The sequence below is a fragment of the Gavialis gangeticus genome, unplaced genomic scaffold (assembly GCF_001723915.1).
Source record: "Gavialis gangeticus isolate Ggan-Ray unplaced genomic scaffold, GavGan_comp1, whole genome shotgun sequence".
In the NCBI taxonomy this organism is placed as follows: domain Eukaryota; kingdom Metazoa; phylum Chordata; order Crocodylia; family Gavialidae; genus Gavialis; species Gavialis gangeticus.
The window spans coordinates 105331454-105354562 of NW_017729024.1; the positions used below are offsets into that span (position 1 = coordinate 105331454).

The 23109-nt window shown below is 41.8% G+C and overlaps 1 protein-coding gene across 7 annotated transcripts in view; it reads left to right on the forward strand.

The window, feature by feature from the left end:
- The window catches only part of MLLT3 (MLLT3, super elongation complex subunit), a 268280-nt gene that overhangs the window by 128836 nt on the left and 116335 nt on the right, over positions 1–23109 (forward strand). For all 7 annotated transcript variants that reach the window (XM_019517499.1, XM_019517503.1, XM_019517500.1 and 4 more), the window contains exons 3-4: positions 2740–2822; positions 6617–6760. In XM_019517499.1, the coding sequence (XP_019373044.1) occupies positions 2740–2822; positions 6617–6760 (227 nt within the window). The remainder of the gene's footprint in view (positions 1–2739; positions 2823–6616; positions 6761–23109) is intronic.

The following is a 23109-nucleotide window of genomic DNA, read 5'->3' on the forward strand; positions in this document are numbered from 1 at the left end:
TCCACCACCACTCTCTGGGTGCGATCATCTAGCCAATTTGCCATCCATCTGACTGTGTAGCAGCAACTACACTTATCCTGGAAGCCAGGTCTTTCTAGAAGGTTCTGTACCAGGAACACCCATCAGCATCTTAGAGCATTTTTACATATGTTTTGGGATGTGGTACTGGGCACTTTAATTAGTGATCAGCGCTAATTAAAAGTGCCCATGCTATACATGTGTCAGCATCCCTGCATGTCCCCACCCTGGTGCAGAGCGCTTCGAATAAAGCTCATAGAATGCGTCTTATTTCAGTGTCCCACCACCATCTTTTTAGTGCAGACATGCGGGATGCTGATGCATGTGATGCGAAAGGTTGCTGGATTTCAGTGCATTTGAATAGGCTCTGCTCTCGTCTGTAGGAGCCCTTACATGCCAGTTACAGGTTTCCCTCACTTTATGCTGTACATGCGTTCCTGGAAAATGGCGCGTAACTTGCGTTCGCGTAAAGGGAACCCATTTTACAATGTAACAAATAGGGATACATTCTGAGACCTCGAGGTCTCAACTGCCTAGACCCATTTCTACCACTTTTACCAGACAATTTTGGTACTAACCAACAGCACAAGTACACACAAGCACCAGGCACTATCATAATGGGGATGGCAACTACAGAAACGTGTTGCAGACAACGAGTGAGGAGCACAGGTCCACACAGAAGACTATTTTGGGTCATGTCACTTCCATAATGCACCGCACAAAGCTATTGACTGCAGGCTTCCACCACACTGATCACATAAGAGTGAATTTATCTCACATATAACAAATTTTTGGTATAGAAAGTGTCATCTCATAAGAGCTAATTTGCACATACAGAACCCGCATAAAGCAAGGGAAACCTGTATTGGTCTGGCTGTCCAGACCAGCATTTTTCAACCCATGGGTCGTGACTCAAAAGTGAATCACAAAGAAAGGGTTGCAAACCAACTTTAAAAATGGATTCTCCTTTAAGGGAGAAAAAAGTAGGAAACTGTGGCTTTTCCTTTGTAGGCTGGTATGCAAGGGACTGCTTGGGGCACCCATGCCCCACATACCCACCCCCCTACCTCACACTGGGGGACTGGGGGTGGGAGGCACTGGGTCAAGGCTGGCCATCAATGTTTATAAATGGGTCCTGATACAGAAAAGGTTGAGCACCACTTGTCTAGACAACATATTTGTGGTAGGCAGCTTGTCTCCTGCTGGTCTGTAAACTTCATATCACACTTATTGGCTGTTACTACTGTACAGAGAACCTGCAGTAATAACATAGTACTTGAAGGCATATAAAATCACTCATTTTACACAATACCTTTTTTACAATACAACCTTTCTGGCAATCCTAAAGAGCTCTTACCGTATAGTAGCTATTAATATACCTTGGGAATTGACTGACAGACTGAACCTGAGCATTTGGTAACAATGATCATTGATATAACTAGACCCTAATCATTCCAGAGAAGTCGAATCTTCACAGAGGAGCTGCATCAGCTCTGCCAGTCATCCACAGAGAATCTGGCAGTCTTACATGGTATAATTAAGATGATGGAAATCACCGAGGAAATTAGTTGGCACAAACCCGATGTAATATTTTAAAGCATCTGACTTTCCACTGGAGATGCTGGGTTTCCTGAGCCTGAACTGCCTTAACATGATCTCTTTTTTTTTTTTCTAATGTGTCCTGAATTCTGCAATTGGGGAACAAAATAAAAAAGATAGAAGAAAAGAAGCCTCTATCCTGCATTTTAACTGTTTTTGTTTTGTTTTTTTTAAATGTTGGCGTTGTATTCTGACTTGAATTGGGAGCCATATTGACAACTTAAGGGAAAATGTTATTTAGGGATCTTTGTTTTAATAATAATCTCTATCCTATTTGTAGGAGCCTGTGTCTTACTGGACAGTAGTGTATAGCTCTAATACTGAAAATACAGTTCACTTTGCTGAAAGCAGTGAATTGCAATATGCTTGGTTTATCATTGTGTAGTCATCATTGTTGACTTGTCATGTCTCCAGTCCACCCTTTCTATATGGTCTGCTCCCAGTATTCTGTGCAGGCCACTGCTTCTGGTGTTGGTATTTGCAAATCTTGTTGGGTGCATTATGGTGCTGCCAGGCATCTCAGGAGATTGTCCATGGTTTGCTACTCCTGACAAACACATTGGTCGGTTGCATAGAGGCCCCATGGTTTCATAAGAGAGTTCTATCTGCGGAGCACCACTCTCAATCTGAGTATGTAGTAAATGATGATTTAGTTTGAGAAATATGCTGTGTTTACGGGGCAAGTCTGTCTCCTCTATAAGTGCATCCCATTAATGCTTTGTATTTTTTACCTTTCCTGGATGGAGTTCTGCAAATTTTCCACTCATATATCAGGCCCTAGATTATGGTGTCTTGTGTGCCCACCATATGCTAATCAATTGGCTTCTGTACCTTCTCTTCTTCTTCCTCTCTGGAGTCTAGAGGGGAGGAATAGGGAACTTTGTTACCCACACTGGATCTATATGCATAATAAATAAGCTTAAGGTATGCATTGGAGGCAAGACTTGGTTGTGTGGAAGTGAATGTTGAAACTCTCATTGACCTCAATGGGACCAGGGTGTGCTCCTAAATATGAACAGTAACAGCATTAAATTAGTTGACAGTACTATCACATAAGTTATTTGCTGACTATTCTTTTAGATGCAACTTTTGTTATTAAGCAGATACTTTTTCTTATTTCAGTGTGCAAAGATCCACCTTATAAAGTTGAAGAATCTGGGTATGCTGGTTTCATTTTGCCAATTGAGGTTTACTTCAAAAATAAGGTATGTACTCTAACCTTTTTCAGCTGTCTACAAAAATTAATATAGTAGGCAATTTTTAATACTTATTTCAATTCACAACTCATAATCCTGGCAAATACTATCTTAAAATACAGTTGGGCTGAATGACTGCACTATATTTTTTTTTTTTTTTACTTGCATAGTAACTTGTGAAGATTGCCATATGACATAGGAATTTGATGGTAAAATATCTAGTTTATCCAGAAATATTACAAGCCTCTTTGTCAGAAACTGGTAGGGTTTTCAGCCCATACTTTGGGAAGTTCTTAAAGTGGTGGTTGAACTTAAATAAGGGAAGTTAATTTTGATGCTGTTGATTTTTTTTTATTTTTTATAATGAGTCCATTGTTCTATTTAATATTGCCAACTTCCTATAATTGGTTCACTTTTTGGCCTTTCAAAGGGAACCTTTTCATTCTACATCCTCAGTTTGAAAGGACATTCTGTTAGAGTATGTGTGAATATTGATTCTTTTTAACTCAACATTACCAGCTTCCCAGGAGGTACCATTTAAAAATAGACCTTATGCAATTCTTCTAAGTAGTGGTATTGTGAAATTTCACATTTTAAACAAATAACTCCTGTGCTTATTCCAGGACCCTGTGATAGTAAATATTGAGATTTTATTATATGTGAGATGGGCTGTATGTCTAAACTTTTCAGGTAAAAAAAGAATCAGAAATATTCCAAGTTTGCACAGTTTCTTAGATTTTAATAGCTGATAGTGTTTTAAGGCTGATAGTATTTCAAGTGTTGTACCTACAAGTGTAGAGCTGCTGCTGTTACTTTTCACTACTGTTTTTGTTTAATTATCTGCTAGTACTAAAATATAATTTAAAGCCATTATTTGAAACAAATAGGTACTTCATCAGAACTTTTAAATAAGATTGTTGGAGAATGTAAATAGATCTGCAGAGTCAAATTATTTGCTGCAAATCTGCTCACTTTAAAACATGGCATAGATAAGTGCACTTACATGAGTTTTTTGTATGCCTTTAAGTGGGCACTTTGTTCCTATTCCTTCCGTGGAAAGTTTTGTCAAGGTGCAAGGTATGTTTATTCTGCTCATCCTAGTTTAGGAACTGCTCAGGTACCACCTTGGTTGTAGGTTTTGACTGCTAATTCTGAAATGTTCCCTGTATCAATCTGTGGAGCGTAGGGCATATTTTATTTCATCAGCTGGCAAAGAAAGAAATGGAAACGGCTTCAATGGGTAACTGGCTTTTTTGGGTACTTTTTTTTCAGCTTTGTCTGCTTTAGGAAAGCAGCATGTTTTGTTTCAAGAAATCTGACTGTATTATAGAAAAAGAAACCCATTTTCTGGGTCCCTCCTGTTCAGAGTTCATCCCAAAACTAGGGAGACAAAGTCAGAAGAGAGAGATTCATTGAAGCATCTCTGCAGAGGCTTCCCGCCCGACATTTCTTTTTTTGTTTTCCACCCAGACTTTTGGCTGCCTTAGCTGAATGCGGAGGCCTTCGAGTCTCAGGAGATCTCCAGCAGGAGTTGTTGCATGTACTGAAATCAAGAAGGCTCCAATGATTACAGCTTGCATCACTCTCAAACAGCATTTGGAATTAGGAAGCTGCAAACATCCCTCACCCCTATCTTGGTGCCATGGAAAGCAACAAGCAGCAGTCAGACTGTGAGTTGGCCAGTTCTTCACATTGATGCATCAGCAGAACCCTTCTGGGGTCGATAGCATGCTAAAGAAAAACAGGGACAAAAATAGGGCCACCATTCTTCAGTGAAAATGCTGCTCTCTCCTGATTCAGCTACTCTTCCTTCCCCAAGCTGCTTCACAGTGACTCCAATGCAGAAAAAAGAGGGGATAGATTGGAGGAGGAAGAGGATGGTCATCACTTATTCAAGGTAGACAAATTTTCCATTTCTGATTTGGAAAGTATCCTAATATCTAGAACAAGGAAGGGGGTGCAGGAAGCCATCAGCTTTACATCTTGGACTCAAAGAATTACAGTATTCTTGTTCCTGAGCTTAAAAGACATTGGTAGAAAATCCAATAGGTTCTTCCCTCTGGAAAATATTCCAAGCTTTAAGGAATCATAGGAATGCAGAAAAACTCATCATGTGTTCCACAGCAATAGGGTGCAGATAGTAACAATTGAGATGTGCTCGTTAATACCTGAAAAACAGGTTTTTAAATCCAAGGATTCCCTACATTGAAAGTTCAATTTTTTTATTTGTACATATTCCATAGGGGAGCCAGATGAACTGCAATATGTGCTCACTGTCAGGGCTGCTATTAAACAATAGCCGTGGCTTTTAGAGATGCTTCTTGCAATAGTGCTTCTCTACTTTGAAGTGACTGGTCATCTAACTTTCAGCAGAACTCTTTGAAGACTCCAGTTGGTAAATTCTTAAAACTTCATCTTTATAGCATACCCATCAGTATCAACTGATGGCCCATGGGAACATTACAGCTCCCTGTCCAAGTAGGCTGGGCAGTAATTCACTTCATTTTACCCAAGAAAACAGGTATTAATGTCTCTAAAAATAACCCTAATATCTTCATCCATGATATATTTCAAAGTGGTCTATCAAGCAACTGGTGCATCTAAAAGGAACTGCTCTCCTCTGACTTCAAAAACAAGCTACTGCAGGATTCTTATCCCCGCCCCTATTCATGGGCCACACCTTCAAGTTCAGAGATAGGACAGCTTTCAGGACTTGACCTGACTTTATTTGAAATCTTTGCTTTGGCTTTGACTGTAATTAAGATTTCCAAGCTTCCTGCTGGCCACATCCTTGGAATCCCAAGTCAAAAGTAAACATGTTGTGATCTTTTTATAAGCGCAAATGATACGTTTGTCACTGAATAAGGCACACCTACAGCTCCCTTCTCTGAGGAGGTTCTGTACAAAAAGATGTGTTTGATATACACTGAAATTTTAGCTATTTTTTACCTTGGAGACCTTAAAGACATTTATAAATCAAACTTCTTATTTTTTATTTGTACCTTGGCTTAGAAGAGTTCCATTGTTTGATAGCTTGTGTTACACATTGCATGGGGAAGGAAAGGGGTTGTACAGAGTAACGAGTGCCTAAGCCTGCCTTGTCACAAAGCTTATTCTACTGTAGCAGTTACTGCATTTGGGATTTCTAAGGGAGAAATAAGCTGGAACACTGTAAACCTATCACCTAACATTTACTCAATTACTTTTTGTGGTGTTACAAACTGGAGTCTGATCAGTTACTTTTTTTGGCGGAGAGCTCTCCAAGTGATAGAACAGTGATGATCCTTTCCAGGCTGTATCTGTCTCCTTTTTTTGCTCTTCATATTGGTACAGGGAACATTACAAAGTTTTATATAAAATTACTACCTATTAAGTTTCACTCCTCAGTATAGGGAAAATTAATTGCATTTAAGTTGGGTTCAAGATATCTTTTTTTTTTCTGGTTGAATGTTGCAATATAGTTGGATAGACTGGATCCAGTATGTTGAGATTTCATTAATAATGATTAAAAAAATGAGCAGAGGTCACAGACAGGCATTATAATATGGTATGCTTTAACAGTTCCATTCCTTTTTTTACCACTCCTAAAGAAGAGTCACCCCTCGGGTTTCTACATAGGAACTTACGTTTTTGATGAACTGAAATGACCTCAGTTTCACTAGTTTTTATGTTAACCAACAGTAAAATTTTTTTTACTTCCGTTTTAGCTGACACCTTTTTTAAATTAACTCTTTACGTAGCCTTTGTATTCAAGGTCATTGCTTGTGGTGGCAGAATTTATCTGGCTGGTTTTTAACCTTTAGGAAGAACCTAAGAAAGTCCGCTTTGACTATGACTTATTCCTGCACCTTGAAGGCCATCCACCTGTAAATCACCTCCGCTGTGAAAAGCTCACATTCAACAACCCAACAGAGGAATTCCGAAGAAAGCTACTGAAGGCTGGAGGGGTGAGTCCCACACCCGTGTCGAGAGCCACCAAATTAAAGAACTTGCTGCTTATTGCTGGTGCATTATGAGTGTAATAAAAGTTGTCTTGAGACTAAAATTGAGTGTCTGAGTGATTAGCTTGATGTCTATTGTCTGAGGGGAAACAGGTAGGGAAACTTTTTTTTCCCCCTTAAAGGTGAATTATATTGTCCCAAAGTACACTATTAGCTAACGGTGCCTTTGCCTTTTTAAGGTCACGAGAGTTCAGGTGTATTTCTGCAAAGACGATAAGGAACTGAAACCTTATAAATGAAACATTATTTTATAGGGGCCCCCTGGAGTAGAAATGCAGGATGCAGTGTGGCAAGATCAAGTAACAATTAAATGTTTGTGTTGAAAACGGAAGTCACGAGTATAGCACGTGAAAAATTAAATGGATTAAATTTATAAATTGCATGACTTTAGTCATCCTTATATAGGAGAACAGATAAAAGTAGACTTTGAAGTAGTCTTCAGTTGTGCACGCTGGGAACCAGAAGACAACTGCTGGAAGTGTAAGGTGTGCCAGTGTACACTTTCTGCATTAGTAGGATGGATGTAAGTAGGAAGTCAGTGTGTGGGGAGGGTCACTTTATATTATATTACTACATGCTTCTAAATGAGAAGTAAATGACTTGGTGATTTGTTAAGTGGTTGTGTTAAGCCTTGTTTGTGCTTTCACTTTGATTAAAAATAATAAAAGGGTTTTTTTGGCTGGTAGAGAGGATTATTTTTAAGTTCAGCTAATAGGTTTTGTTAATAAATATAGTAAATATAGTGAATAAAAAGCATGGGCCAAAGGGGGAGGAATGATTAAATGTCTTTAACTATTTCACCCCTTTTGGATCATGCTTTTTATTTACTATATTGTGAAGAAGCAGCAATTTAAGGTCCTGAATTGAAGTTTAAGAGGGGGCCTAGTTTTGTATTAGACAAAATAATTGTTTTAATGATATTCTCTAAAAAAAAGAAAGAAAAACAAACATGTAAGTGGCATATGTGGTTGGGAAGAGGGAGGTAGACATGTTTCTGGGCAACAGAATAAAACTGTTGCTGCTGTTATCTTAAATGTAGGGATAGAAAAATAAGCTGTTCTTAACTTGCATTTGCTAGGTAGAGTGTAACCATGGATTACTTGCTGCTTTAAAGTGTTTAGAAATAAACTTAAAATATAATCTGGAACATTTGAAAAGTTACTGCTTTTGCATGCTTTAATTTATTGCACGCTAGTCAGGGCTTCTCTAGAAAATGTAGCACTGAAGCCTGTTATACATGGTTTGTTTAAATCAGGTTGGGTTGACTATTTTGTGACCATCTCATTTCTCAATTTTATCTGTATATTTATATCTTTATAAAGGAAAGAACTGTTGGCAGTCTGCTGCTGTGAATATATTAGTGTGACTTAAAAATTATTTTGCATCGTTCCCTGTTACCTTTTGGAAAAGACCAGCCAGTCACTGACTTTTCTGTCTCTTGTGCCAGATAACTAGTAAACTGAAGCTGCCAGTCTTGCATATTTTCCCCATGAAAATTGTATCTGCTAATAATCGGTCTAGTCGAGGGTTCTGCTGGCTGGTGAGCCAGATCCATCCTGTGGAGTCACTAAATCTGGTCCAAGGAGCTGGAGGTTTTGGTGGCGTCTTGGCAAGGGGGGGCTTTGGTGGCATTGGAACTGTGGGTGGCTTTGTCTGCACCAGGGCTGGGCAGTGAGGAGCCTGACCATGCTACACCAGGGGGTGGGGAGAATTGGTGGCAGGCAAAGGCAGTAGTGGTGGTCAGGTTGGAATAGTGGCTTGCCTCAGACTGGAGCCAGTTTGTTCCAGCCTACAGTTGAAAATGCTATCAGCTGTTTGTCTAGTCAATTTGGGACTGAAGACATAATAAGGACTAGTTAATTCATCAGATTAAAAACATATGCATGAATAACTGAAGGTCTATGCAGTTTCAGCATTAGTAAGCCCATTTTCCCCATTTTAATATATATTTTTCTGTGCTTTTTGACCAAGGGGTGCACTCTTTTTCGTGGCTACCATGGATGATAGAAGGGACAGTTGAAAGAACTCTTGAGGCAGCAGCTGTGAGGCAGCTATTATACTTCAGAGCAAGATGAGCATTGCAGGGGAATTAACTGAGAAGTACTTGCACATAGAAGGGAAATACATATAGTGAATTTCCCTTATATGAAGGACCAAGCAGTGGATAATCCTGTCTGCACTTCTCTAGCCAAGTGCAGCAATCTCAAAAGATCTAAATCAGAGGTTTAGTGGTAAGTTCCTTCAGTTGCAGTATCTAAGACAAAATCATGTTAATCTTCCTTAAGAGATTAACGTGATTTTAAGATCTTGAGATGAGTAATGCTACTTAAATGTAAAATACTGTGTTTCCTTTTCAGAAGAAAAAGATTGGTTCTACAACCAGTGGTCCAAAATTGAGGACTTTGATCTTCTTTTTTAATAGTTTTTATGGAGAACTTTTGGGTGTTTTTACACGTGTAAGCACCGCAGTGCCAGGCACTTTGAAAAGGCACAGTGCTGTGATGCATGCAGTCGTATAAGCAGTGAAATGTGCATCATTGCTGAGAAAATGATGGTGATGCTCTTTTGTACTAATACACATAGAAGGTGTTTCAGTCCAAAGCGTGTTTACACAAAGACTACCTTTCATCCCTTTAGGAAGACGGACTAAGTTCCCTCAGGAGCTGATAGAAGAGGAGCATGTGGAGTTGTGTTTGTCATTTAGAAAGACATGCTGGGATAGACACAGTATGGAATTAGTGCAGCACAAAAGAACAGGGCAATATTCAGGCAAATGTACCTACCTATCTGAGCAAGTAAAGATAAAGAGAAATGCAGGTTGCAGGTTCTGGAGACATTCTGGGCATTTATACACATATCTTTTTGTCCCGTGACGTGCCAGAGATCCACTGCTCCAGAGCAGACTCGATTAATTGAGTCTGCTGTGCACGTGAGTTGATGCAAACTGTGCTGTGCCACATGCAGTTGTATAAGCAGCAAAATGCATGCTAGCACGCAGAAAATGGATCTCTGGCATTAACTTGCTTATGGCTTTGCAGGTTGGCTGTGTGCACCTGGAGTTGGCTGAACTTTGTGCTCAGATTCATATACCAGTTATACCGACAAACTTTGCAGTAAGTAAGAATATGCCCTAATATTGTTTTTTGATATCAACAGAAGTGAAGGACTATGTATCCCCAACCTCATTAGCAACAGGGTCTAAAGATTCAGATCCGTAACATCAGATTTCCTTTGCAATTAAGAAGCATGTTTTTCTCCTCCTCACAGGAAGGAGCAAGAGTTGATTTTGCTTTGGATCTGATATTTTTCTAATCAGGAAAGTTAATAGGAACATTTGCTCCAAATAGTCTTACAAAAGCAATGTTTAATTTATAAAGTCCTTCCTGAGAGCTCAGCTTCTGCAGACGTAAATTTTCTGTGTGGCAGCCCCATCAGAATGATTTCAGGAACAGAAATAACTGCATGTTCAGACACAGATTTGTATCACTAGTGAAGTCCTGTCTGTTTATATTGTGACACTGAAGTAGAATTTGTTTCAGAACAGGAAGTTTGCTATGGAAAAGAGAACACGTGGTGTTGGTAACTACAGCATATGGGCCAGTTCTGGTCTGCAGATATAGGGCTTTGGTATCAGGGAGCCTTCAGCAGAGGGAGTTCTCTCTGTGTTTCGACAGGAAGAAGTGGGGTGGGGGGTGGGGGCATGGGTCCTAGTAGCTGCCCGCTCATTTGCCTCTCACCCAAACTGGGTCATTCCAGGCCACAACCTGAGAAGGTCTCTGACAGCTGATGTAAGCCATGAACTGGATTACTAGGCCAGATCCCAAAGAAGGAGAAATTATTACAAATTCCTTTATCTATGAATGAAAGCTCTTGAATGATGGCATCTTTTTCTGATCTAAAGCAAGCAGTTGTCACAGAATAATGTGTATGCTTACCTCCGAGATTGTTTTTGTTCTGGACAGTGTCCAAGGTATGGGCATGACGTGGCTCACTTTATATGGCAGGTAAAAATGGCTCACTTGGTTCCATTGCACTGTTTACTGTTTAAAATAAGTCAGATCCTTTCTGTTTCTTGTCCATAGAGAACAGCTAATTCTGAATATTGTACATGGCAGCGTAGTAACAGTTAAATTGAATTTTTGCCTTTGGAAAGCCCAACCTTCCTAAAGTGCCACCTGTTTCAATATATTATTACAAACAACTGTCTTGTGAGCCTTGCAGGAAAAGACAGTGAAAATATTTTTCATTCATGTTGAGACAGAAATATAATATGGCCCCATCTGCCAAAGGTGCAGGAAAAAAATGTTTGTGCAGAGTGTGGTTGTATAACTAATACTCCTGACTTTTTGCAAAGGTATTTCAGATCCATCAGTACTCTCTTAACTATTTTACACAGACAACATTTCACTTTTTCCTTTCATAAAAGGAAGTTTTTTAAATAGCCCTTGTGAGCAGCTATGAAAATGTATGAGAACTGTACAATTTATAACACTGGGGGAGTTGCTACTAATATGTATGATTCTTAATGATGAGTTTGAGGTTTTGGATCTCGAGAATGCAAGGAATAGTCAATTGTTAGTTCCTGAAGCAGTGACTTTTTATCTACAGTTGTTTTCTTTTGCCTGTATTTTTTTCTGATATAAATTTAGAAGTGACAGTAATCTATGTTCCCGGACAGGCAGCTGATCTAATAATGCTTGCAGGGAAAAAAATTTAAAAGGGCCATTGTGAGGTGGTACACTTAAGTAATGACAATAAACTGGTTGCAAATTGTGATAAAATAGTCCTTTGTTCTCTTAACTGTCCATGTGAAGAATTGGCATTTGCTAAGGGATATCACGTGATACTACTATTGGAGATTCCGTATATTTTGAATTGGTAATAGTTGATAAATATCTCTGATGGTTTCTGCTGTATAGTGTGTGTTATATGTATAGGAATTGCAAGACATGTAATTTACCATAATGAAGACAAAGCTATTACCTCCTTTCACGCCCCCCAACTGCAGTTCCTATGCATCAGTTGAGAAAACTGGACTCTATTCAGGACTATCCTTAGGTATATGGATACTCTAGGCAAGGATTATCTTTTAATCTTTGCTCTCCATGATTGGTTAATTGAATTTGGTTAAACTGTGATTTCACACTTTATTTCTAGCTTCTAACACACAACTGAAAGAATTCTGATAGGTTTTATTCCTTTTGTTTTAATAAATAGAAACGATAGCTGTTGGAGGCAATTTTTTGTTGGTTTTAGTTGACAATGCCTACTTCAGTATGTTTAACCCTAATATACATTTTAATAGTTGGTTAAGGAAAAAAACCTTGTTGGTTTTTGCTTAAGACTTTAAAAATCAGTCAGCATCTGATGCAGGTTTTAATAGCTTTAGAGTCTTCCAGCACTGACTAGCAGTTGTGGGGCAGGGCTTGCAAGTGTCAAGTGAAGGACTTGTTTTCTTAATGCCAATACAGTCCTGGGATAACCGGCAGCAAATGCAGAACTTGCACATGAAAGGCCACATGCCAAATGAGGAACTTGCCGCAGCCTTTCAATGTCAGGACATGCAAATGAGAGAGACCATTCTAGGCTAAATGTAGGTGGTTGTTGCTATCAGGAGTTTGGGGTGTTATCCAGGGCTGCTATGAATGGATAGTTAACCAATTTGGTGTTGGCAAGTCAACTGTTTTGATGATAGAAGTTAACCAAGTAGTTATTACTGTGCAGTATCTAAATGTAGTTAGGAGTCAGGATATCTCTAGAATAAGTGAGAATTTTGAGTGCTGGGACCATTAATGGTACATGTTAAAATGATGGTGCAGAAAAGGTACTGCTCACTTGCACAGGCCTTGGTCAATAATAAGGCAGGTTCTTGAACAACACTATAGAGTGTGCTGACAGGATGCAAGGTACCAATGTATTATGGAGCATCTTCAAATGTGGAAAAGCGAGGGCTTTATTTCTTTTCAGTAATAGAGATATCAAGGGGATGTCTGTGCCCACTGCTGAAATTGGTGGCAGCTATTTAAAATACTGTATGACAACAGAAGAAGCAGGCTATCCTTCACTAACTACTAACCTGGTTTAGTTGGGGATTACCCTGCCTTGAGCAGGGGGTTGGACTAGATAACCTCATAAGCCCTACTTTTCTATGATCCTATGAACCAGCTGAAAAAGCCACACTGGTATAGGTCCAGCTGTCAGTAGGAAGTTTTAGTTGCAGTTGTAAACTGGTGATGAACTGTGAATTTGGTGAAGTCAACCCCATTGCTGGCTCACACATTTGGTGGTATGGTGGTCAGCACTAGCATTGATCTGTAAGCACATCCATTACAATGAAGGCAAGAGGGTGAGGAATTATTTTTACTCTGAGCAGTGATGAGCACCTGGTCAAATTCATCTTCCCTCTCTTAAAGATGAGCATTATATTTGCCCTTTTCCAGTCATACAGGACCTCACCCAACTTCCACGAGTCCTCAAAAAGGATAGTCAATAGCTCTGACGTTACCTCTGCCAACTCCTTCAGTTGGCTGTATCCCATCCAGGGTGTATCCCATCCAACCTTGCTGACTTGAAAGCATCTAGCTTCTTTAAGTAATTGGCTGATTGTGGCTGATTGCAGTGTGAACAAGGAGGTGCCTAAGCAGAAAGGCTAGGCTTGCCAGATCACAGCAACACAGGAGCCAGCACCTCGGGACCAGTGAGCAGGTAAGCAAACAGGGGAGTCTGAGTGGGGAGTTGGCCTGGACACTTTTTTTTTTTTTTTCTTTTTCACCCTTCCTTTGATGCTTGCTAAATAAGAGCAGGTAAAGGAGGAAAAAGATTTTTTTCCAGGAGGTTGCAACAGAAGATGATGGAGCTGGCAGGACAATCAACAGGATGTCTGGAAAACACTGCAATGCTAAAGCTTGTGCCAGCTCTTCCTCTGTCTGAACCTGTGGGCTCTGTCCAAACGTGGCCATTAACCACGAAGGCGTCCATCCAGTTTCTGGTCTAACTTTGCATGGACTGAAGCTTACCTGTCACTGCCAGGGACAAACAGGTGGGAGAGTGCTTGCAGTGTGAGAGGTGCCTCCTAGTGTATTCTCTCAGGAATCAGGTAAGGGAGCTGCAGGAGGGGATTCAGGTGCTCAGAGTATCTGTGAGCATGAAACCTTTACCAGCTCAATGTACAAAGAGACCTCCAGAGAAAGCATTGGAAGATGCAAAACACAGGTACTCTAGAAGGTGGAAACTGGCTTGTCTGGCAACATGCAGCACTCCTCCTTTAGGCCTGTGGCTGTCCAGATGGAGCATAGGTATGAGGGCCCTAGCATTGTATGAGAAGGAGCCCACTACAGTGACAAGGAGAAACCACATCATGCACCCCCATGGGAGGAGGATCAAGACCACTGTTGCCAAGAAGTGATGGGGTGGTGGTTATTGGTGACTCCCTCCTGTGGGGAATGGAAGCATCCATCTGCTGGCCTGACCTGCTAGCTCAGGAGGTCTGCTGCCTGCCAGGAGCATGCATCTGAGACATCACAGAGAGACTGATGAGACTCATCTAGCTCTTATCCTATGTTGCTTGTCCATGTGGGTACTGATGATACTGCCAGGGGTGATCTTGAGCAGATCAAAAGGGACTACATGGCATCCTTCTAGTCAAGGGCAAAGGTCCAGCTAGGAGGAGATGCATCACAGAGATCAACATGTGGCAGCATAAATTGTCACCAGCAGGGTTTCAGCTTTCTTGACTCTGGAATGGTGTTCCAGGAAGATAAACTTCTGGATAGAGATAGGATCTACCTGACAGAGAAGGAAGAATATTTTTGTGTACAGGCTTGCTAACCTAGTGAGAAGAGTTTTAAATTAGGTTCATCCAAGAATGGAGACAAAAGCCCAGATGTAAATAAGAAGCGTGGGGACCTGGATAAAATCTTAGTAAGGAGAACAACAGCAGCACCCTTAAAAATGCCTTAAAAATTCAGGGAGAAGGTAGGACAGTCAGTTAGATACCTGAAGCATGTATATACTAATATGAGAAGTATGAGGAACAAACAGGAAGAACAGCAGGTCCTAGTTCAAGCACAGAATTATGATGTAATTGGGATTATGGAAATGTAAGGGGATGGTTTAATTGACGAGTATGGTTGTAGATGGGTATAGCTTGTTCAGGAAGCATAGAGGAAAAGAGGAGGAGGTGTTGCCATGTGTATAAAGGCAATATATGCAAGCTCTGTATGAAGTGGAAGGCAGGTCTATTGAAAGCCTCTGGGTAAAGGTCAAAAAGGACAATAGCAGGGGTCAAAAGAGAATAGCAGGGGAGATGTCATAATGGGTATCAACTACAGGCCACCAAACCAGGGGGAGGAGGTGGATGAGGTCTTAAATAATTGATGGAAGCTTCCAGATATGGAGGGAGGGGGGCTTATGGGGGACTTTAATTATCAGAGCATTTTCTGGGAAGGAAACAGCAGAGCACAAGCAGTCCAGCAAATCCATAGAGTGTCTTGGCAATAACTTTTTGGTACAGGCGGTAGTGAGGCCAACTGTGAGGGAGGGGAAGGGGAGAGGGGCAATTGGTTGAAAATGTGACGATGGCAGGTAGCTTGGGTGATGGTGACCACAAAATGATAAACTTCAAGATCCTAAGGAGAGCAGCAGAAAACATACACTGAACTTTAACAAACTAGTGGGCGGGATCCCCTGGGAGGCAAGTGTAAGAGGAGTCCTGGACAGTTGCCTCTACTTTAAGGAGGCCCTCTTAAGGACACTGGAGCAAGCTGTTTTGATGCACCAGAAGACTAGGAAGTGTAACAGGAGGCTGGAGTAGCTAGAAAGTAATCTCTTTAACAAGCTGAAACTCAAAGAGGAACCCTACAAAAATGGAAACTTAGTCACAGTGCTAAAGAGTATCAGAGTTGCATGGGCATGCAGGTGCAAAATTAGGAAGGCCAAGGCACAATTTGAGATGCAGCTGACAAAGAATGTAACAGGCAATAAAATGGGATTTTACAAGCATGTCAAAAGGAAGAGGGAGGCCAGAGAAATCATAGGCAACCTAGTTGCAAATGATTAAAAAGGAGGCTGAAGTATTTAATGCCTGCTTTCCTTAAGCTTTCACAAATAGGAGCAGCTACCAGATGACAGGTTTGATAGGCAGCAAAGATAGGGAAGGAGACAACTTAGAGAAGCTAGATGCTTTCAAGTTGGCAGACCCAGTTGGGATGCACCATAAGGTAGTGAAGGAGTTGGCTTAGGTAACTTCAGAGCCATTGGCTAACCTCTTTGAGGTCAGGTGAAGCCCTGGATGGTTGGAAAAGGGCATAAGTAGTGTCCATCTTTAAAGAAAAGGAAGCAGGAGGGAACTACCTTGATACACAGAAAGACCTGGGAAGCAGGAGGGAACTACCTCGATACATGGAAAGACCTGGGAGCAGGTCCTCAAGGAATCTGTTGTGAAACATTTAGAGGGGAGAACAAGGGGATCAGGCACAGTCATCATGGATTCACCAAGAGCAAGTTATGTCTGTCCAGCCTGATTTCCTTCTCTGATAAGGTTATAGGCTCTGTGGATGTGCGGGAGAGCAGTGGATGTCATATAGATTGCCAGTAACAAGACTTTTGATGCTGCCTTCCACAACATTCTCATTTAACAAGTTAAGGCAATAGAGACTAGATGCAAGTACTATAAGGTGGATACGTGAGTGGTTGGATCATTGTACTCAATGGGTAGTCATCAATGGCTCAATGTCTAGTAGGGAGCAGGTATCAAATGGGGTTCTCCAGGGGTCTGTCCTGGGTCCAGTATTGTTTAGTATCTTCATTAATGATTTGGATGAGGGTATCAAGTGTACACTTAGATGTGATGCACCAAAAACAAGGGTAAAGCCTTGCATTTGGGATAGAGTAATTGCATGACCAAATACAGACTGGGGAATGACTGGCTAGGCTGCAGTGCAGCAGAGATGGACCTGGAGATTGCAGTAGACCATAAACTGAATTTAAGCCAACAGTGCACTCATTTTGCAAAAAAAATAAAGTAATAATAATAATAATAATCCAGCAGCATCCTTTGTTATATGAACAGAAGTGTCACTTGCAGATCAGAGCAAGAGATTCTTCTGGTCTATTCAACACTGGTGAGGTCTTGCCTGAAGTACCATGTTGAGTTTTGGGCCCCGCACTTCAGGAAGCACAGATTTGGAAAGAATTCAGTACACAGCAACAAAAATTATTAGGGCCCTGGGAAGTACGACTTATAAGGACAGGCTGAAGAGCTTGGGGTTATTTTGTCTGGAGAAAAGAAGGCTGAGGGGGATTTGTTAATAGTCTTCTTCAAATATCAGACAAGATGGAGATGGGTGGGCTTTTCTCTGTGGCCATTGGAGACAGGACTAGGAGCAATGACCTCAAGCTGCAGCTAGGGAAGTTTAGGCTGGAAATTAGGAAGATCTTTCTGACAGTGGTCAAGTATTGGAACAGGCTACCTGGAGAAGTTGGGAAATCTCTGTCCTTGGAAATAAATTTTAAGAACAGCTTGGTTAGACATTTGGCTGAGATAGTATAGTCAGGGTAGATCCTCCTTGGAGCAGGGGATGGACTAGATGATCTTGTGAGGTCCCTTCCAGTTGTACTTTTCAATGATCTCTTGAGCGGACATGGCCTTGGTACTTTTGATATTTGCCCATTGTGATCATGTCCTCCTCACTGACTGACTTCCTGTAAAGAGATTCCATCTACTGAATCCTCTTTATAGCAAGTTGTTAGGAGATTTCGCTGTACTTTGATGGTGTGAGTATATCTCTTCAAATCATTTCTTACAGTAAGAATTGATTTGAAGAGCTTCACCAGATAGTTGATGCCCATTTCAAAACAGTTATCAGTACACCACGAGGAGGATTTCTCTGATGAGCTGGAAGTATATAACCTAACAGATGACCTTCAGCGCATAACAGTGACTAAGAGCAAAAGAAGAAATGGCCCTCATGTATTTGTAGAAAGGCATTGGAAAATTGTCAGTGGGTGGGCTTAAATAGCTTGAATCCTTGCTTCCAAATAGATAAGTTGCAAGCCTTGGCCTGAGTTGCCAACTTAGCCTTCCACTGTAGAGTCTACTGTAGTCTTGGAACATCCTTAAGACTTGATCAGAGGCTTTTTTTTTTATTGCCTGGAGTGGGCTCAGGGGAGACGGCTACATTACATTTCAGCCTTGCTCTAAAATCAGCTGTTTTGGGGTATTATTTCTTCACTGTAAAATATCTTTCAAAATGGCTTCTCTTAACTGCAGAGTAGTAGCCGTACCCTCTTGCCTTCAAAATGTTACTGTAATCTAGTAGCTTAAATTTTCCAACAGTATATTACCTGAACCTCTGATTTTCTCCCTTCTTAATTTAGTTTCCAAGGGAATTCATTCAGTTTCCACAGAATGTGTTCTCAGCCTGAGGGGTTTTTTTGAAAGTTGGTCTAGATAACTGAATGTATGAAGAGGATGCTTTATCTCATGGGTAGGGACCTATCGAATTCAAGGCACTTGCTGGCTGATTTCATGAGGAGAATGCAGGCCCAGCAACCATTTTCATGGGCTCTGTGGTGGGCTCCCGGCGCATCTGGCTAAGGGGCTCCAGCGGCCCTGCCCCTTGCCACCAATAGCCTGTGAGGGCTGTTCATCTTGCAGCTCTACCCCTCACTGCTGATTGGTGAAGAGGGGCAGGGCCATATGATGGACAACTCTTGCAGCCAATCAGCAGTGAGGGGTGGGGGCAACAGCCATCTTGGGCTCCCATCATGCGAGCAGCCCCCCTCTTCACTTCCCCCCAGTGTGCTGTGCAGCTGAGCCACAGCACAATGAGGACTGCTGGCTCCCTCTGGAGAGCCAGCATTTTATTTTTATTTGATTTTTTTTGTGTGGGCATTGCCTGCTTTTGTGGGCAATGCTGGATTCTGCGAAATCACAATTTCAGTAAGTCCCTACCCATGGGTTATGGAAGGAGGGAGACACTGATATATTCCTGATGTTTATGTTTCTATTGCTTTTTCACTTTCTACAGCTTAGTGTTTTTGAAAGGCTATAGTTTACTTCTAAAACACACGCAGCCTCTTCCACCTAGCCACATGGTTTGGCTGGCAGCCCATCAAGTGCAAGTCCTCAGTTTGAACCTCCCATGCCAGCCTGCATCCTTCTTGGCCTATTCCTGTATTCATGCATGGGGTTTGGGCCAAATGGCCCTCAAGGTCCCTTTCTGTGATTCTACAAAAACAAGCTGAGCATTAAGAAAGTGGTGGTTGTAATTACCAATTATCTGTCAAGTTCTGATTTTTGGGACCACCTTCTGGTTCATGGATGTTTGGGTTGTAAGAGACCTCAGTACATCATCAAGTCTGACCCCACCCCCGCCTGTTGCCACATTTGCCCATTATTTTGGGGTCTGCTCATATATTAGAGATACATTTCTAGGGTCTTGGTAATTCTATTAATGTGCTACTTGTGTTTCTATACGGAGCTGTATCTCTCCCTTCTGCAAGCCCTCACCCCCAGTTTCAATGGGGCTGGGTTCCTCCAGTCTCCAAATCAGTCATACACACAAACGCACCCAGATTAATGTGACACGCCTGACCTGGCTGGGTTGATCAGCATGGACAAGCTGACACCCTCATATGCCAAGAATCAGTTCACCAGAGCAACAATAAACTACAGTCAGACACAAGCACACAGTTAAACAGAAAACCTCTGAATCTGGCTGGGTGTCCAGATGACACCCTCGTGGGCCAGCATTCAGTTCATTAGGACACATCTGAGCCAAACTGGGTCAATCAGCCTATACAAGCTGATCCCCTTATGTGTTTCAAACTCAGCATGTCCCAATCTTTTAGCCTCTTGATGAGCAGACCCCACAGTATTTTTGGGCTTCACAGGGATCTTTAGCTTAGGTAAAAGAAGCGTTGCTGCAGAGCAAGTGGGGAAGGAGAAGTACCGAAAGGAAAATATACCCAGTTACCACCAGTTTGACTCTAAAAGTTATTTATTGCTAAGTATATATATAACGACAATAGTAGTAATAGACATGCAAAGGAAAACAAACACAAACAGTTACAGTATTACCCTGGTTTCACTAAGTATTTGGGGAAACATAGCTCAAGCTTAACTAATACAGTTCAGGTTCAGAAATCTATGCTTAGAGAGAGAAGAGAAAAGAGAGAGAGAGCTGGGATCTCACCAGTCCAAGGCACTCAGGTTGCAAAGCTGACACGTTTGAAGTTCTCAGCACGATCCTTGAAGGGAGACGATCTGCCTCCTTCAATCTCTCGAGAAGAAAGCGGGTGGTGTCAGCACACACACTTCTGCTTCTTTTACAGATTTTTATACCCTCAGTTCAGCTTCTTTCAAGCATTCTCAATAGTGTAAATCAAATTGTCTTTTCTATTGACAAGGGCTTATCTGGTTGGAACATCTCAGGAAACTGATTGATAATCAGGAAACACATACTTAGGAGCCAGCTTGAAATTCCTATGGATAGCAGATATACTGATGGTTTCTTCAGAAACAATAGATAGCTTGCAGCATCAGGATTTTGGATTTTACTTGTGAACAAGCCTCAGCTTAGCATGATTTTTCCAGATCTTACTATAGTCTTTTAACAGACTTAAGGCAATTATTGGAGTGTTCATAACCTTTGGAAGGGGAGGACTTCCACCAGTCGTCCCGGGAAAAGTATGACAACACTTGTGGTCAGGGCTCCAATGGGCTGGATGCTGTGATGAACCCTTTACCATTGTTCAAATGTTGGCCATATGCCCTGACTTGGTGTCTTGCTTCAGCATTCCCTAACCCGGCAACCGAGTTGTAGCCAGTTAAGTTTAAATAGACCTCCCATAGTGGGACTGGGGAATGTACGGCCCGATATGCCTATTAAACTTTACTTCCGCTTAGAGGTGTGTGTGTGGGGGGGGGAGTCCTTTGTAAATCCAGATTAGAACTGGTCTGATAAATGTTGAGCTGGGTGTGTGGGTTGATCAGCATTTGGAGCACAGATTCCCCATCATGCAGTGCTCCCCTGCTTTTCTGATCCCAGAATTCACTGCAGTCTCTGCTTCAGGCTTCCTGTTCTCCATCTCTCATGTAAATGAGTGGTAATCTGGTTCCATCTCGGATGCAAATGAGACCTAGGACAGTTGTTTCACTCTTGTCACCCTTATCTGGAGGGTTTTAGGTGCGTCTCTCACTGGATCTTAATCAGTTTCTGTTTAGGTAGAGGAGGGGAGGGGGGGGATTCTTTGTGAGTTGGACAGTCTGTGTCCTGTGTCAGGGTTCCCCAAGAACATGGAGCTGGGAGGTAACATGCCCTGGGTAGAAAAGAGCAATAGGGTTAGATGACCCCAGCCAGGTGCATATTGACTAATACAGTTGTAGCTGTATTGGTCTAGTGGCAAAAGGAATCAGGACTCCATGGTAGAGGTGATATCCCTCATTAGACCAACTAGATTTTTGCAACGAAGATTTAAAGAAATTTTTTTGCAAAAATCTAGTTGGTCTAATAAAAGATACCACCTCTACCATGAGCTTTGTCCCAGGCACCAGCAATTAAAAGATCATTGCTGCAGCCACTGATTTGAGTGGTTGTGAGAGAAGTGGGAGAGGGGAATGCAGAAATAAATGACATTGATAACCCAGATGGCAGTAAAAGGAGTGGCAAAGCCTGTAAGGAGCAGGGGGGAGAAGAGGAGAGGGTTGCTTTTGTTCCCCACCTCAGCCTGCACAAACCCATCAGCTGCCAACTCCCTGCTCCATCAGCTGGGTTAGGGTTTGGGGAAGAAATAATAATAATAATTCCCCCCCCCCCACAGTACAACTGATGGTGCTGTGTAGGCAGGTAGCTGTGTGGCAGCCAGAAGCCTGTCTGTGGGCTGTGTGCAGCAGCAAGCAGCAGCCTCTGCTGCCGCGGCCTCCCAGTGCTCAGAGCATGCCTGGGAAGGCGATTGTTCCTCTCCCCCCCCCCAAGCAAACAATACTCAAGCCACCTTGGAGTGGGGCCCTACCTCTTTTTGGCCAGGGGAAGCTCTTGTGCAGGTGAAAGATGACTTTCTCCACAAAGTGCTGAATGTTACTGTGCTCTGGGCCCCTTACGAACACCATCCGGTCATGGTGAAACCCTCCACAGTGGGTTTCTTTCTCACCTGGGCTCGAACGGCACACATCCTACAGTGATGCCTGGAACAATCTCTCTTTATCTCCACCTTGAAAATATTTTTTAAACTGATAAAATTATCAACATCAAGAAGGGGTGGTTAAATAATGGCTCAGCCTCCATTTTGGGGGGTGGGGGGGGGGGGGGTTTAATCTCAGAATTTTACCCACCATGGAGAAATTTGGTGATTTCCATTCCCATGAGATTGTTCCTTGGCTCTGTATTTCACTTGCTTTTTAATTTTCAAGCAATAACAGGCACTTCTGAACACACATCTGGCCCAGTGCCCTGACTTGCTGAAGGCGGGCAGTCAGTCAAGGAGGAAAAGGTGATTAAACTCAGTAATGGAGGGTGATCTCTTGCCTCCTTATCCTGCAGGTCAAACAGTTTTTAATACGAAAAATATTTTATATAAGTAATAGATAGATATTTGCTACAGTATTGTAATGTAGAGTCTGCTTCTGGGGAGAAAACCTGAACTGTAGAGGCAAAGTGTATATACTCTGTAACAGTACTAGTTTAAGCATCTGTGTAAACTCCACTGGAGACTTACCCTTGACACTAGACATGCTGTGCATGTGTTACAGCTTCCTTCCTTGCAGCTTATCGTGCCGAGTTCAGCCTTAAGCTTTGATGTGCTTTGGTTAAAGAATATCTGGCAGATGAAAGTTGCTTATTCTTTAACTCGAACCAATTAGTGAAGTTGAAGTGTTCTTACTTGCCTTTCCATTGTGTCTCCTGGACAGCCCATTTGTGACAGCACTGATTTCTGGAATTGCCCTATATTAGGAGCCTGAGTACATTGAACCAATGCATCAGGGACCTACTTTATTAGATGTCCTTTGGCTAAACCTGAATGCCTATTGCTCAAATTGGGAGCCCTGTTAGTGTGATTCTGAGACCTCGCTCTATTTACTATAAGATGAGAAAATGCAAGTTAATCAGTAATTGAGTGGGTATAGTAAATGGATGTCCACGTATGTGGATACTTAAACTATCAAAAATGGGAAATTGTTATCATGGGTTTAACGTCCTACATCACCTACTCATCTTTGCCAGCTATCTTAGGGAGTTAAACAAACGTGTGGAAGGAGCTCTTATAGCTTAGAGAGATACTTATTAATAGTACTG